Genomic DNA, 16,675 nt, shown 5'->3' with positions numbered 1-16,675 from the left:
AACCTTAGAAAAGCAGCCAGTAGCTTCTGAATCCATATGATTATATGATGACTAATGGTTAGCACAAAGAGTTCAGAAGACAAAAAGGGGATCTGGCCCAGTATTAGCCGTATAGAATAGATTAGAATAGAATAGCTCTTTATTGTCACTGTTACAAGAACAATGAAAGGCAGTTTGGCATCTCTCCGTGTGAAATACACAATAGCGTAAGTAAGTATTTACATAATAACACAGACAGATTTACATTTACACAAGAACGATATGTACAACTTATTCATACACCTGCATACATACAGATACACCCATACATATATGTATATATACATGCATTCCACATACACGCTAACATATAAAAAAATAAATAAATTCCCCACTCGCCCCTGTGGGCGGTTAATCCTTCAAGCTCGGGTCCTCTACCAGAGGCCTGGGAGCTTGAGGGTCCTGCGCAGTATCTTAGCTGTTCCCAGGACTGCGCTCTTCTGGACAGAGATCTCCAATGTTGTTCCCGGGATCTGCTGGAGCCACTCGCCTAGCTTGGGAGTCACCGCACCTAGAGTGAGTGTCCAGGGTGCGAGGGGTGTTTGATGATGATGCTGGCTTTCTGCTGAAGTCTGCCAGTATAGATGTCTCTGAGAGGGGGTTAGTGAAGTGCCAATTGCCCGCTCTGCTGCCCTCACCACCCGCTGCAGTTTCCTCTTCAGTTTCCAAGTTAAAGGAACTCTGATTCGGTGTTCAGCAGTGTAGAGAGATGGAAAAAATGTGTGAAGAGATGTGAGAAGAGTATCTGAACCAGATCAATGCTGTTTGTATCCAAAAGGACATAAAAATAAATATTAGTGAACCACATACTTTTACAAGCTAGAATAAAAATGTAAATGCAGTGGTTTTGGTGAAAAAACAAACAAACAAACTTACAGAACAAAAACTCAACACACACTGGTGCTCCACCAGAAAAAAATATTGTGTATTTTGAAATACAATTTAAAAAATGTAAAAAACAAACAAACAAAAAACTAACAAGTTTGCAAAAGTTTGGAGAACCTTTAAAAAAACAAAAGCAAAAAGCAAACAAACTTTCTTAAAGATTTTGAGCTAATAGAGAATTAGTCTGAATTATTAAGAAATGTTTCAATTCCTGTATCAGTACTTCTTCTTCCTATTTGTTTGTGTTTAAAGAAAAGTAATTGGTTGGTTAGGAGTGAATTACTAAGGCAGATGGGGATTTCCTGAAAATGTTTCTTGCTGGAATTAAAAAAAAAAACATTAACAAACACAAAAACAATCAAACAAACTCCAAAAATCCTTTCAATCCAAAACACATTCGGACCCTGCGAGGTCATTTAAATTTAAATTACCTCAATTTAAATGCATCATGCCATCACAGATAGATGGGCTGACCTCACCGGGCTCGTTTGGGTTCTTCCATCAACCTCCACCTTTGACCTGACGTGTTACGAGTGAGCCTTTAGGGGGCGCTGCAGCCAGCGTGTACTTTTCTCACAGCCTGTGAAACAGAATTCCCCCGTTGGAACAAAAGGACCTGTTAACCAGACAGCCACATGGGAAGCACCACAGAGGGGTTATTGTGCACGAGTGAAAACTTTTATCCTCCCTGCCACCACCACACCAACACCACCAGCTCCCCCTGAATGCTGACACAGTAATTCACAAACACCATCACACCAAAGTTTGCTGGAGCTGTGCAGTAACTCAAACTCTTTGGCTTCCTTTGTGAATTTTTTTTTTACCCCTGAAGGCTGATTTTTAAACGTAACACCTTGAATGCATCTCGGAAATCAGCACCTATGTTTTCATTGACATCCTTTAGGTTTCATAAAGATGTTGCAAGTCCAAATTGTAGGTATTGAATAATAAATAAATATTTTGGAGTGTCTAAAACACTTAGAATTGTGTGTGTGTGTGTGTGTGTGTTGGGGGTTTTTTCGCAAGGGAAAGAGCTATAATTACATCTTGTTAGTCCACAGTATATCCCCTCTCCTATCAAAAAGGGGAAAAAAAGCTTTTCCTCTCAATCCCCGAGGGGGGCTATGACTGCCCCTATACCCCTGGTCCCGCCCAGCCACCCCCCTCTCTGCCTCTATCTCAGGCATTTACATGCAAAAAACAACATAAGTCACGGAAAAGCAAATCATGCCAAAACAGGGAGTCCATAAACAGTTTGGGAATTATTAGGGAATGATGCGCAGGGCCCGTGCCTGGCGATGGGCACACGTTTAGAAACAGTGAGAGGAAAACAATGGAGAAGTTGTGTTTGTGAAGATTTGGGGCCAAAGAAGAAGAAAAAAAAACCTTGTATCGCTTTCCCTCTTGGCACGGATACGGTTTCGGGAATCGACAACATGTAAGTTTTTGATAAGAGGGCAGCACTCACCTACTTTACTCACTGAACACTTTATTTATCACTTAACTAACCTCGTTACAGAGCAATATGAAGCTTTGCCAGCACTCATTTCCCCCCTTTTTCTTGCTGTTAGGTTAAACTGCAGATGGACCACAACTAAGAAAAGGTGCTTGGATGTGTAACAGCTACCCGTGGAGTTGCCAATGCGTGTGTGAGAGCCGTAACAAAAGACATGAACAATGGCAGAAAGCGAGGAGAAGAATGCGGCTGTGTATCGCAGCGTCTCTTTCAGAAAGCTGGGGTCCTGGGTCGCCAACAGGAGGGAAGAGCAGCCACACAAATCAGGGGATTTGGAGGCAGTTGGCGTCGCCCTTCCCCCGGTGCCCAGCAAAGCAGAGCAGCCCTTGACGACGACGACGCGTAATGTCAGTGTGTCAAGAAAAGTTTCCAAAATCTCTGCCACCACCGCCAGCCTCCTAACCGCAGAGCCAAAGAGAGGCTCTCCCTCTCTTCTCTCCTTCATTTCTCCATCCATCCGCGAGCTGACTGAGAAGTTCAGCAACAGCAGCAGCAGGAGGAGTAACAGCAGCGGCTCCGCCAGGACGCACACAGCCTCGCCGGGAGACTGTGCAGCGGACACGCGGGGGAGCAGCACTTTTCCCCGGGCCCGAGGCTCCAGGAGTGACGGGGTTCCACCTGGGAAAACTTTTCACGAGGACAGCGGCGGTGTCGGTGGTGGATATTTCCAGGATAGTGACAGCGCAACAGCAGAGGCGCTTAAGTTTCACTCGGGCACCGACTCTGTGTCAGGCTCAGACTCGGACAGGAAAAGCGACAAGCGGATTTTTAGAAGTTTATCAAGCGACAGCGGCGGCAAGTCGGGTAAGAGAGACTATTCCCAGATTAATGCACCTCCTTCTGAGCTCACAAAGACTTTGACTCCAGATGAAGAGGAGGATGTTAGCAGTAGAGGGGTTCCTCCACCCTGCAAAGCCCACAGAAGTTATCACGCCACACACTACACTGACTTTCACCCCCTGCACTCTGACAAGTGGCCCAGTGTTACTAAAATTAGACAGCTGTTTGATGAGAGGCAAAGCAAGCCTTTGCAGCAGGGCAAGACTGTTGAAGCTTGTGAGGATTTAAAGGCAGCTGGCCGAGGCCACCTGCAGGAGCTCACCTGCAGCTCTGAGAGACACAGACTGTGTCCCTGCAGCTCAGCTAATGAAGGCTGTGACCTGCCCTTTCATGACAAGTGCCTAGCTGGAGTACAGAGCAGAGAGAGCGGTGCTGCTAAAGAGACTTTAACGTATGGTTTGTGCTTTTACTCCAAAGCCGACCACTCTCGGCACTCAAATGATGAGGAGGCAGACATAGAGGCGCACAGTCAGAGTAACAGAGTGTCTGGCAGAAACACTTCTGGTAGCAGTTGTGGTCGCTACCACGGGGTTAAATCATCTCCATACAGGTCTCATAGTCCCAGCGCTGAGGCGGCGGCTCAGGCCCCCAGATCGACAGGATTGACATCTGACCCTAACCCTGACCTTCAACCCTGTCCCGCTTCGTCTCGGAGTCGATCGGAGAGCTCGGACACCACCTCCTGCTCCTCCTCTCTTCACCAGCCGACAGCGAGGGAGAGAAGGGATAGACAGGGGGTCGGGCTGCCCAGGGATAGTTTACATTCCTTACATAGCTCCTCTAGAGCTCCAGCCCCCTCCGCCTCCTCTCTCTCCTCTGCTCCAGCTCCAGATAAAGCCATTACCGCCTCCTCCTTCTCCTCCTCCTCCACTGTAGCTCCCTCCACTGAGTTAACACACCCAGCGAAAGTTGCTTCTCCCCTCAGCTCCCGCTGGAGGTTTAGCTCTGGAGACGAAGAGGAGGAGCAGACCAGGAGAAAAAGAGGAGGCAGTTGGAGTGCTTCTTATAAGCCCTCTCCGTCTGTGTCCTACCGGGCAGGAGAGAGGGGTGACACAGAGCGAGCAGGCAGCTATTTATCCCACAGTAAAAATGGCTGGTGGGGCACAAAGGCCATTGGCAGGTCTTCAGGCAGCGAGGAGGACAGTCCTGGTTCATTAGGCCCCCACTGCCGAGAGGCAGTCCGCCGGCGCTCGCTGAGGAAGAAGAAGAAAGTCAGCGGGGCTGCTCTAATAACAGGCCGTGATGACTACGACGATCATGATGGCGAATCAGAAGACAGTGACAGTGATGCGGCCGTGATGATGGAGCACCTAGAGAGGCAGCACCAGCAAAACACAGGAGGGGAATTTGGTGGGGCGGTAACCCGGAGCCACTCTGCACGAGAACCCAGCAGTCACAGAGCCAGGGTGCAGCAGTGGGAGCGCATCACCTCACCTGTGACCTCAGTGACGCTCCCGGGTGTGTCGCGAGTGTCAAAGGTCAGCATACCCCCATTTCTGTCCAGCCCCGGCGAGTCACGTTGCAGCAGCCGGTACTCAAGCACCGAGACACTGAAAGAGGAGGACTTGGCTGGCTGTGCCAACCGTGCAGCTAATGTGTTGTGTAATACGAGGGGAGCAGAAGGTAGCACTAGTAGAGCGGCGGCGTCTTCCGTGTTGAGTAAAACTTACCATGGGAATTTTACCATGTACCGCTCCCCGAGCTTCGGCCATGGGGACAACTTCTCCCGTGCCCCTGTGCGTGTGCGCCCCAAGATTGTGCCAGCTGTAACACCGTTGCCTAGTGCACTTGCCAGAGAAAGTGGGTTATCTTCAGGGAAGAGAGGTGGTGAGAACGTGGGATTAAGGAAAATCACAGCAGGGGGTAGGGTCAGTGATAATGAGAAACACCAGATATCCACATCCAACCCTGATATCACCTCAGAAACTATGACGCTCTTAAGCTTTCTCAAATCTGACTTGCCGGGCCTGAGGGTGCATAAATCAAGTGGAGGGGATAGATCAGGGGTTGGGGAGGGGTCATCATCAGTGTATAGGATTGGTTCAGGGGCTCACGGCGGGACCCTGCTATCTTCAGGGCGTCGCCCGTCTCTCAAAGACCTGACAGCCACTTTGCGGCGTGCGAAATCCTTTACTTATTCAGACAAACCTGCTCCTGCCACCAGGTGTTACTTGACAAGCGGCCCAACAAAGAGGAGCTCCTCTGAGCAGCGGCTTGATTCAGATGGAGAGAGCAGTGGAGGGAGGGTGGTGGTGTCAGACAGGGAAGTAGAAAGTGATGGTGGCGATTTTAGGGTTGGGAGAGGGCGCAGAATGAGGGATTATGGATTTGATGGTGATTTTGATGATGATGAAGCGATGCCAGTGCAGGACATGTATGTGCAGGAAGCCAGACAGGTCATTAGAGATATCTGCCAGATGAGCACGAGGGAAGATGATGACGAGGATTGTGTCGCTGTAAGAGGAAGTGACAGTATTTCTAGGGCTGAATGTTTGAAGTTTAAGAAAACAATCGAGGAGATGGAGAAGGCTGGGGAGGGCATAAAGGATGAGGCAAGGAGAGATCAAGGGGCTAGGTTTGAGAACACAAAAGACAAGGATAAACATAAGAGGGAGAGTGAGAACAAGGTGAGGGAGAGGGGTGAGAGAGATAAACAAAGTATGCAGATGGAGAAGCTAAACAGCAGGGGCACAGAGTACTGGGAGAAGTCAAAGAGACAGAGTGGAGAGCTGGAGAGAGTCACGCTGAAGGGTGATTCGGATGAAAGCGTGTTCTACGACCGCTCTGTGGATGAACTTTCGGGCCCTGAGTCGAGTTTAACAGATGAAGGGATTGTGACGGAGCCTGAGACGGGACCCGGCGACCCCTCAGATAGGTCATACTTGGGCTCAGAAGGGGTCGATTTGGGGTCAAGAATAGCATGGGATGTGCTAGAGCAGCCGGTCACTGTATGGAAGCAGTCTGCGCTCCATGAGGTGGACGGGTTTAAGCAGGAGGGAGAAAAGATCACAGAGAACAGCTTGAGCTGTGCAAATCGTCTGAATGAGGTGAGCGCGCCTCGCACTGTGGCTCTTCCTGCCCGTGTGGCTGAGAATGACAGCCTTGTCACAGAGCAGAACACTGCTGCTGGTATTGCCAACGTCAGTGAGGGGATCCACGGTAACAGTGCCGGGGGGTCAGCAGCCACTGCGGGAGGAGGGGGAGGATCTGAAACCCCCGCAACCCCGAACGCTGTCCGTCGAAGGCGCAAATTCTCCCCCTCTGGTAACGCGGGCTCTGATTCCAGTAATGGCAGCAATGCAGAGTCAACAACAGGATCAGCTGTGGGAAATGGCGAGTCTACAGTCTACCGCTCTCTCAGTGACCCCATGCCTCAGCGGCGCTGCTCTGTGGCAGAAGAGGGGAACAACAACTTTTCTTCTGTGGACAGCAACCTGTTAGGATCCTTGTCTGTCAAAGGTGGAGGGGGAGGTGCTCCAGAAGCTTCTTCTGTGGGCACGCTGTCAGAATATAAAGGCAGCGTGGCCAGTGACCTGTCAGTTTGCAGTGATGGCGGGCTTCGTGATGACGCCATTCGGGATTACAGTGGGGTGATCAGGAACATTGTGGCTGAGCCAGGTGCGATGGACAGACTGATGGCAGATGAGCACAGCAATGGCAAAGCCCCCAAGAAGAAGTCATTCAGTGACCCCAGTCGCCGTAGTGATGCCCCTTTTATTTCTCAAAATGACCCTCAGTGCAGAGGTCAGACTGGCAGCACTCAGCCAATCAGTGAGCTGGAGCACCTGGGCCAGATTCCACCTTCCAGCAGCGAGCCAATCCTGAGCGAGCAGAGAGAGGAACTGTGGGAACCCGAAGTTAAACCTAAACATGCACATCTGCATCAGCAGCCGAATGGCAGTAATAAAGTCACAAAGGCTCGCTCCCTGTCGGAAAGCACCGCTCCCTCCGAATACCACGATGATGAAGATGGTGATGTCATAGACCAAGGTGAAGAGGACGAGGTCCAGAAGTTTAACTTTGACCTTAAACTAGCCGGAGCTCTCTCTCCCAGGATGAATCGTCGGCCCACCAGAAAACGTCCAAACAGGTTGACGTTCTCCCCTCCTGAGGATCCATTTGAGCCGGCGGAGCTGGGCTCAGAGGGGCACGAGGACCGCAGCGACCAAACCAAGCTCGCATCTCCTCTTTCCCCACTGCCACTGCAGTCCAAACCCAAAACCATACCCAAGCATGCCCGCCACACCAGCGAGCCCACCACCTTCATCCCCATCTCCCCACCTCCACAACTCCAGCCCCTCAAGGAGGTAGACTTTGCCGTCCGATCCGCTACAGAACCCCCGCCCGGAAGCAGGCCTTCAGGAGATGAGGCCCCTTCGCTGGAGGATGTGACGCAGAAATACATCCTTGATCTGAGAACTTCTGAAAGGGAACCCGAGGGCCCAGGAGGGCTTTCAGCACACTGCGCAGTGTCAGCTTCAGAGGGACCCAGCGAGACCAGCCCCACTGGAGTGGCAGAAGCCGGACCACAGAAGAAGGAGGACGCTCCATCCGCGCCCACGCCACAGAGAGCCAAGCCTAAAGTGGTGAGTTATCTTTCATTCATGGATTTTTTTTACCTGACATCATTGAGTTTGGATAATCTAACCTCAAATGCTCACCTACTTCCCTGAACAATTATATAAATGTGCCATTGTTAGCTGCAAAAAAGAAGCCATGAACACCACACAGTATTACACACAGACACGCACTTTCAGTTTTTATGTTTCAAAATTGGAGGTTCACTGTTTCCCTGTTACTCGAGGTAGCACAGATGTAGCGTGAGAAACGTTTGGTAGAATGTTGAACATTTATTTTCTACTTCCACCAGTCTTGTAAGAGCTCTTGTTGTTTTTGTTAGCATCGCACTGCTGGATTGCTCTCACAGTTGTGCAGCTGCACCCAGTGCCTGTGTGTATCTCTGCTTTTATGAAGCGCTTTCATTCGGGACCCGTGCAGCTAGTTTCGGAGCATGTTTGGACGCAGACCTTACAATACAGAAGCCATTATAGGCCGAGCTGTGTTTAAACAAACATCAGAGGATGTTATTAGTTTGATTAAACGGATTGCAGACAAAGGGCATTAAGGAATGGACTGAAGCCCGCCGAGTCTGTTTTCGTTTATTTGTTTCATCCAGTTTCGATTATCTCCGTGCCAGAATCATAGAGGGGGGATGTAATAAACAGTTCTCCCAAACACAGACTGGGTTTATGCGTGTGGATGTTTGATGTAATGTTACATTTGCTTATTGCTGTCTAAACACCGGGAGAGACCGTCTGTCTTGTTGTATCATTGGAATATAAAGGTTACTAACTGTCAAGAGAAACTGAAGGGCACATGGGAAAGCTTTAAAGAAAAATGGTACTTATATGGAGCTTTTCTACTCAATTTGAGTAGACAATTTAAAGGTGTGTGTGTGTGTGTGTGTGTGTGTGTGTGTGTGTGTGTGTGTGTCACTGATTGCCATGCATGGCTGCTCTTGCTTAGAGCACACCTCATGGAGTCTGAGGCCTGGAAGGACAGGAAGGTGCAGACCTAACGTCCGAGACTTCAGTTTTCTTACATCATCAGCTGCTTATCATAGCGACTGTTGTGGTTACTTGAGATTTGTCGCTATGTCTGTGTTTCAGGAATCTGAGCCTTGTTGTTTTTATTTGCTCAAAACAAACAATTATGTAGCTTTGCGTGCGGCTCCACGGCTTCAGCATCCAGTCCACAGGGCTGTTTTTGGTTTCACTGATAATAATATTTGCATCAGTTACGTTTGCTCTTCATTTGTTTGCAATCGATTGTCCTTAGCGACAGCAGCAGTGGCTGGCGAGTGACCCTCATCGGGCAGGAAATGGGTTTAGGGAAAAGGGAAGTTGTTGCAGTAACTGAAGGGTTTGATGACTTCCAGCAGTACTGGCTATGTGCATGTTATTGTGTCCGGTGCACTCTTATTTGTGTGTCGCCCGCATGCGTATAAAACTGTTTTTCTCTTTATCCTCTTTAGTCATACTCCTGTGTATGTGTGAGCCCATGCATGTTGTTCGTCTGGACTATGTCAGTGCCTCTTTTTTGCTCCAAATCTTCAGAGCATAGACTTTTGCCAGGTGACTGTGTTTAGGGTCCTGCAGCACTGGTGCTCTGTGTGTGAGAGAGATTTGGATTGAATGTAATAACAACAGTGCCAAGCTAAAATGGATCGCAGGCAAGTTCTTAAAGCGAGGGAGGGATGAAGAACGGGAGGAAGAAGGAGCGTGTTTCTTTCCTTTTCTGGAGACATGGCTTATTTCAGCCATGGTGCAGTTTCCTGACATCAAAATCTCCCATTAATTTCTGTTGTTTTTCCTCTCCTCCTCCTCCCGTGCCCCTTTGCATCATTCCAGTCCCCATTTCTTCTCCCGTCCACATCCAGATGTTGCCAATCATAGCTGTTTTCTTTTCTCCAGGCTGCATTTCTACTTTATACCCTCATCCCATCTCCACTTATCTTTTTTTAATGCCAATTCTTCTATATTTCTACCTCCTGTTATTTCATCCTTCGCTGCTCTGTCTCTCTGTGTCTCTCTGGAACATTGCACCGAAGTGAGGTCATAACGTTTTGTCTTGGTGCACGGCAGGCAGGCGAGCCAAGTGTCAGGTAGAGAGAGACGGAGAGAGGAAGGCAGGGAGCAAAAAAAGGAGAGAGTTGGAAGGAAACTTTCTGGTTTTAAAAAAAGTTACAGGATCAAAATAGAACAGGGAGAGGAGGGAAATGGAGGGAAGGAAGGGAGGCGAGGGGAGTGAAGGAATGAGAGGTAATGGGAGCAGATGGTAGGAAAAGGCTGGTTTATTGTTGAACCAGAGGTGAGTAAAATGTAAAATCTTAATATAACCATTAGCTTTTTTCTTCTTCACTAAAGCGGAAACCTTTAATCTCTAAAGTTTACATGTTTGACAAACGTTTGGATCCTCACACTGAAACTGCCTGGGGACAAATCTTATTAATATTTATGCAGATGTCCAGATTTTCATGTAAGGCAGTGCTATGAGAGAATTTTGACCAACATGTTTAATATTATGTTGACAGATATTAATTTTATGGCTGAAACTGAACATGTTTGATCATGCATTGGTAAAGTCCTTCATTAAATGTTTGGAAAAAGTAACCACAGCTTACCCAGTGTGGGTAAAATTCATATTTCTCTGGTATAGAGTAGCACTTTATAGGTCAGATGAGGCATAAATATTGTCTTTGCCTCCAAGAGATGCGTTGTAAGTCCTCCTGGATGTGTGTGTGTGTGTCTGTGTGTGTGTTTCCCCTACAGCTGCAGTAGTTTTCACTTTAACAGGCAGCAGGAATGTGGCCCATCTTCCCTTTGCTTCATGTTACATAACAGTCTTTAACTTTCCCAAAAGAGCTGCACACTGGTCATGTGGGCCGGCTATTAGAAGGCTTCTGCAGTATCATTTGGGTTGTAGGTACTCGTCATTATGCGTTAAGCAATTTAAAGCCCCAAAGTCAGTTTTGGCCAGTAATTAAATGCTGTTTGGTGCGTGTAATCAGACAAATTACAGTCTGGACTCAAAAGGATGCCAACTCCAAATCGTTCATGCTTCTGTGTACTTCTTGCACACTGTGGACAGACCTTGTTCCGCGATTCACTGTGGCGTGAAATACATTTCTTAACTCTGATGTTAATTGATGAGGCCAGCCAAGTTCATAGAGGAAGTGGGTTTTTGAGGTAATGGGAGAAGCGAGCGAGGATATATAGTAAGAGAGAAGGAAAGAGGCATAGAGATTGGTTTGTGCTCCGCTCTCCATGGATTAGGTCTAAAAGCACAGTGTTTATAACTCCAGATTTATGACCGACTTTGTTATATCAGGCCACCCACATGGAATCTAATACTCTCCCTCTGACGGATCTTTTTCTTGGGCTATTCCCACTTATAGGTTTTACTTCAGACAGCCAAAAAAACAAAAACAACACATTTTTTTTGTCTTTTTACACCTGGAATATTATTATGAACTCACAAATAAAGGACGGGTGCCTGCATGTTATCACAAATCAGAGATGTTTTCAGTCAGCACTGAATCACAGATAAACTGGAGTAACCCAAGCCTCCTGCTGCTGTTGTCTACTGTTAGTTATCAAGCATAGTCACAAGTGAGAGGAGAGGAGAGGAGAGGAGAGCTGGTGTGGTCTTCTGCCGCTGTAGCCCAACTGTTTCTAGGTTTGATGTGTTGTGCATTCAAAGATGCTCTTCTGCATCACTGGTGGTTGTTTGACTTACAGTTCATTTCCTATTAGCTCGAAGTAGTCTGGTCATTTTCGTCTGACTTCCAGCATTAACAAGCTATTTAACTCAGAGAACTGCTGCTCACAGGATATTTTCTCCTTTCTTTGTAAACCCCAGAGATGACTCTGAGGGAAATGTAGATTAACAGTTTCTTAAATACTCAGACCAACAACCATGCCACATTTAAAGTCTCTTAAGTTACTCCAGCAGGTCTCTTTGAGTGTGTCTGCATGCTTGGATGTTGCTACGTGATTGCCTGATTAAATATTTGTGCTTACAAGCAGTTGAACAGGTGAGTGTATAATGAAGTATTTTTTTTATCAACTACAAAATGTGCAATCAAAATCATTTACACTGTGATCAATGGAGAAGAAGGAGCTTATCCAATGTGCAGCTTTCTTTGAAACCACACTTAAAAGTAAAGGGAAAGGTCAGCTCCATATACACACAGGGGATATTGTGTGGGTGCGAGGGGGTTTGTTTTTTGATATGCAAAGGTCAGCAGAGGTTTAGCGAGGTCCAAAAAGTGCTGGCTGCTGAGAGAGAGGTAAAAAAGTATCGGAGAGATGAAAGGGTGCAGATATGGCTTGTCCTGCCCAAATGACCCAAAGACTCTGGAGATGAGAGGGAAGCGGTGGGATGAATCAAAAGATCAAAAGGTTGTCTGCTGATATCTGTGGCATCAGTGACACATGGGAAGCTTCTAACTTTATGTGGGTGGAGTTGGAAAACAAATCCTTAGAGGTTAAGCCTAAAAAGATAATTATGGAACCAAGATACTGACGCAAGTGTGCTTTGATTAAATAAATGAAATATACTGGCATGTCTATTGTGTAGTTTTTACTTGGTAGGTAGATCAAGTGTCACAAGTATAACCAGTAATTAAAACGAATGTTGGGCTTGATCCTTAATGGCTCTTCTTCTTAAAGCCTCAAGACCGCAGAGAACATGTCCCCAATATCTAACCAGTAATTTTAATCAATAACCAAGAGTAGCTCACTGGGTATAGTTTGTTCATCTATATAAAACAATATAGATTACATTATCTCTTTGCAGTAATACTTTGGGTAGAAAACATTTAGGCGTGATACTACTTTCACATTTGCATGATAGCATTAGTATAGAGCCAGCAGCTGGTCAGCTTAATAAAAACACTCAAAAGCAATGAACAATCTAGCCTAGTGCCGTTTGACCTGCTGAGGTTCAAACTGGGCATCAGAATGGGAAGGTGATTCAAGTAATATTGAATGTGGCATGGTTGCTGGTGCAAAATGGGAAGGTTTGGTTATTTCAGAAACTGCTGATCTACTGGGGTTTTCCCGCACAGCCATCTTTGGGGTTTACAGAGAATGGTCCAATGGCAGTTTCCTGGGTGAAAATGCCCTATTGATGCCAGAGGTCAGAGGAGAATGTCCAGACTGTTTTGAGCTGATAGGATGTCAACAATAACCACTTGTTATAAGTTTGGTATTGCAGAAGACCATCTCTAAATAGGCTTGTTGCACAACCTCAAAGCAGAAGGGCTACAGCAGCAGATGATCACGTCTGTCAGCTAAGAACGGGAAATTAAGGCTACAGTTCACAAAGGCTCACCAAAATTGGACAACAGAAGATTAAAAAAATGTTGTCTGGTATTACGAGTCTTGATTTTTGCAGGTCATAAAGGAATAAACAAGGCCAACAACAATACTCAGGTATGCTGAGGAGCTTAAACTATGCTCATTTAATAATAAGGAGTCTAAAAATATCCTCCTCACTATTCCACAACCAGCAGCTTGAACTTTTGATGCAAGCCAGGATGGGGTGCTAACAACAAGAAAACATGAATCCATCCTGGGCATTGTTGCTGGCCATGTTCATAGCTTTATGACCACAGTGTACCAATCTTCTAATGGTTGCTTCCAGCAGGATAACTCACTGTGTCACAAAGGTCACATCATCTCAATAGGATTTCTTGAACATGACAATGGCTTCCACAGGTAACAGAAATCAATCCAATACAGCACCTTTGGGATGTTCGTGGGAGATGCACATCGCAGCTGACAAATCTGCAGCAACTGTGTGATGCTATCCCGTCAGTACGAACCAAAATATCTGCAGGATGATTCCAACACCTCGTTGAATCCATGCTGTGCTAAATTAATGCAGCTCTGAAGGCAAAAGGGGAAAAACCCGGGACTAGCAATGTGTACCTAACAAAGTGGCCATTAATATGAAAAAACTGGAATTGAATTTGTTAAACTTGGAGCTTTAAAAGTAAGCTTTGAGGCTGATTTGGTTGCCTTTTTGTTACAGAGCTGTGCTGTTTACTGTAGCTTCTAATTGAGCCTGTATTTCCAATTCAGTTGTATTTATATGGCACTAAATCACAACAGCAGACACTTTATACTGTAAGGTAAAGACCTACAGTATTCAAACGACCCCCTGTGAGGAAGGACTTTTTGAGAGTGGAAAAGAAAAACTCCCTTTTAACAGGAAGAAACCTCCAGGGAAAGGAGAGAAAAGTCTATAGGGGACAAAACACAGACTAAAGGAGAGACACAGGAAAGAATACTTTTTTCTCCTTCTCAGCAAGACCGTAGATAACTGTCCAAAATACCATTTCCTTTTGTATTTGGTCTTCTCTTGGATTAGTGATTAGTTGTCTTTTTGTTGGCGTTGTTACACAAAAAACTGCCAACATGATGTTGATTAAACTTGGTAAAAAGATGAAGAGAGAAAAAACCCCTGTAAATTTGGTCACTGGCCAATCTTTCTTGTTTTAAAATGGATTAAACAAGCTCAGCACACACAGTCCATACTTTGCTTGGATTGCAGTAACTAATTCTAGGTTAACATCCACGGACTAGATAGCATGTGAATAATGAAGCTTTTCAAAAGATGCTTTGGAGCAATAAAAAATAAATAAATACATAAACCTCACTGACATGTAGTGTCACAGCAAAGAAATCCCAGTATGAGGCTCCATCTGGGTTCTCACAGTGGGGAAAAAACATCTGTGGGAAAAACGGTTCAGATGTCTTTGCCCTCGGTTGGTGACGGTTGCAATATGCTTTGAAAATCTTCAACTTTTCCTTTTAAGGAGGGTGGCTGTCTGTTCCTTTTTCACCATTAAAGTTCAAACTTGTGAACGGTGGCTGTCTTTTCTTTCTCTTTGTTCCCACTTGCTCTCCTCTTTACTGTCTCTTTCTAACTCGCTCCTCTTTCGGTTGGTGTGGATCCACCCAGTGTAATTACAGAGCAGTTTGCTTATGTAAGGAAAGCCTCTTCTGAAACAGCACTTTCTAACAGAGTTGCTATTTCAGCTTTTTTGTGTGTGCACGGGCAGATTTCGACATACTGAAACGTGCTTTTTGTCTCGACATAAATGTCCAGATTCCAGTTTGACCCGGTTCTTATACCACTCAGAAAAGGGGTCAGACTCTTTAAGATAACCGTATGAGCTATGTCTCATATCAGTCAGTCTTCTCTGTGGTTTTCTGTCTGAGTCACATACATCTGCAGACCATGTGGCCTCGAAGCTCTCTAAGATGCAAATTCAGGTTTTCAGCTTGTTGATGATTCACCTAATGTGAGGTTTACTACAGTACTAGCTTCCATGTGCCTGAGTGAAACAGCCCGAGGCTAACAAAGCTAAAAAAGGTCCTGTGAAGAATACCTGGGAGAAAAAAAATCCATTGTAGTTCAACAGAAATGAGTTAGTGATAACAAAGATTATGTCCTTTAGTTGTGTCTGCTTTAACTTTAGCAGTCTGGGCACCACAGTACAGGGTGAACATTAAAGCAAGAGCTAAGACATTAAAAATAAGGCCTCAGTCACACAGGCCTAGCGAACCAATCGGATTCTGGTTGCTGTGGGAAAAATGTATATTCCCTTTGGTTGTGCCTAATGAGAGCTGAATGAAAGCTGTTCTAATGTGACTGTATGTCTTATAACGAGCCTAATTTGCTTTTCATATGACTTTGAAATCCTCTGTTTTTTAGTTCAGTGGAGAGTAAACCATGAAACTTGCATTGTGAGTGGTTATATTATTAAGTATGTATGCTCAAGCACTGGTTTGTGTGTGTGTGTGCATGTCTCGCTAAACTTCCAGTGACCTCCTGTATGTCTTGCCTTGTCACTCGCACAATAGTATGACTGTGCGATGTCTAACATGGCATATTTTGCAGCGTGGTTGGACACAGGCGTGCACACACAGTCAGTCGTATACAGCGTCTTGGCCTCGGCCTAACTGTGGGCTGACTTGGGTGTTCATTTCCATTGTCCCACCCTGGGGAAACATGACATTCCCATTCCTGCCTTCTCTGCTTCTGTCCTTATCTTATGGCATCAGTCCGCCGGTTTGGCTCATGCTCTAGCTGTCAGTTAAGAAACACTCGTGAAAATGGGAAAGGGAGACGCTGGAAGTGTCGGAGCGCTGTTCCCGAGTGGCTGGTCGGTTCCCGGATTAAGGCGCAGGGTGAGGAGGAAGATGATTGGAAAAGGGAAAAGGGAGCGGCTACGGCCAAAGACGCCTCAAAGGCAGGTGGAGTGGTTTTTGATTTCGTTTTTTCTGCACAGTCACATTTGTTTTTGATGTTTTCCCTGAAGCTGGAGTGGATTTAGTTATGACGATTAATGAATGTAATCAGGTAGAAAGCTTTCATGTTTTTGAGTAAAACTTCAGATTAGAGTACTAAAGGTATTCCACAATTAGATTCCATTGTTTGTGTGTGTGGATCGTACACTGCTGAATCACAGGTTTTGTATCTTGTAACTTTAGCTCTGCGCTGCTGTCATTGTATTACCTCATCAGTGAAATCACCCCCTTTGAGGTGGACTCCATCACTGTGGTTCCCTCTGATGTCCCATCATCCTCTGCAGCATGGGGATGGCATCGCTGTAGCATTTTTAATATAGTTCGTGTGTGTTTGAGCCTTTCGTGATCAGATTAATGCCACTTTTATTACAGCATCAGAGCTGATCCGGTCACCATCTGCCTGTTAGTGCAACTTCACTTCACCTCTCGCGCTGAGGTTAATAAATACTCAGATTGCCTTATTGGGGGAGCTTAAAGCACGGCTTTTGTTTACAGTCCTCGTAACATAACA

General features: G+C 46.1%; 1 protein-coding gene across 1 annotated transcript in view; it reads left to right on the top strand.

Annotated features, from left to right (window-relative positions):
• The first annotated feature begins 2,170 nt into the window (after positions 1-2,170).
• Positions 2,171-16,675, top strand: part of LOC120720003 (rho guanine nucleotide exchange factor 17-like) — a 66,251-nt gene continuing 51,746 nt past the window's right edge. The window contains exons 1-2 of the mRNA XM_040009582.1: positions 2,171-2,362; positions 2,496-7,866. Coding sequence (XP_039865516.1) covers positions 2,602-7,866 — 5,265 coding nt within the window. The 5' untranslated portion in view covers positions 2,171-2,362; positions 2,496-2,601. The remainder of the gene's footprint in view (positions 2,363-2,495; positions 7,867-16,675) is intronic.

This window comes from Simochromis diagramma, unplaced genomic scaffold, assembly GCF_900408965.1.
Source record: "Simochromis diagramma unplaced genomic scaffold, fSimDia1.1 OVJJ01000344.1, whole genome shotgun sequence".
Taxonomy (NCBI): domain Eukaryota; kingdom Metazoa; phylum Chordata; class Actinopteri; order Cichliformes; family Cichlidae; genus Simochromis; species Simochromis diagramma.
This window is presented reverse-complemented; position numbering and strand designations above follow the sequence as displayed.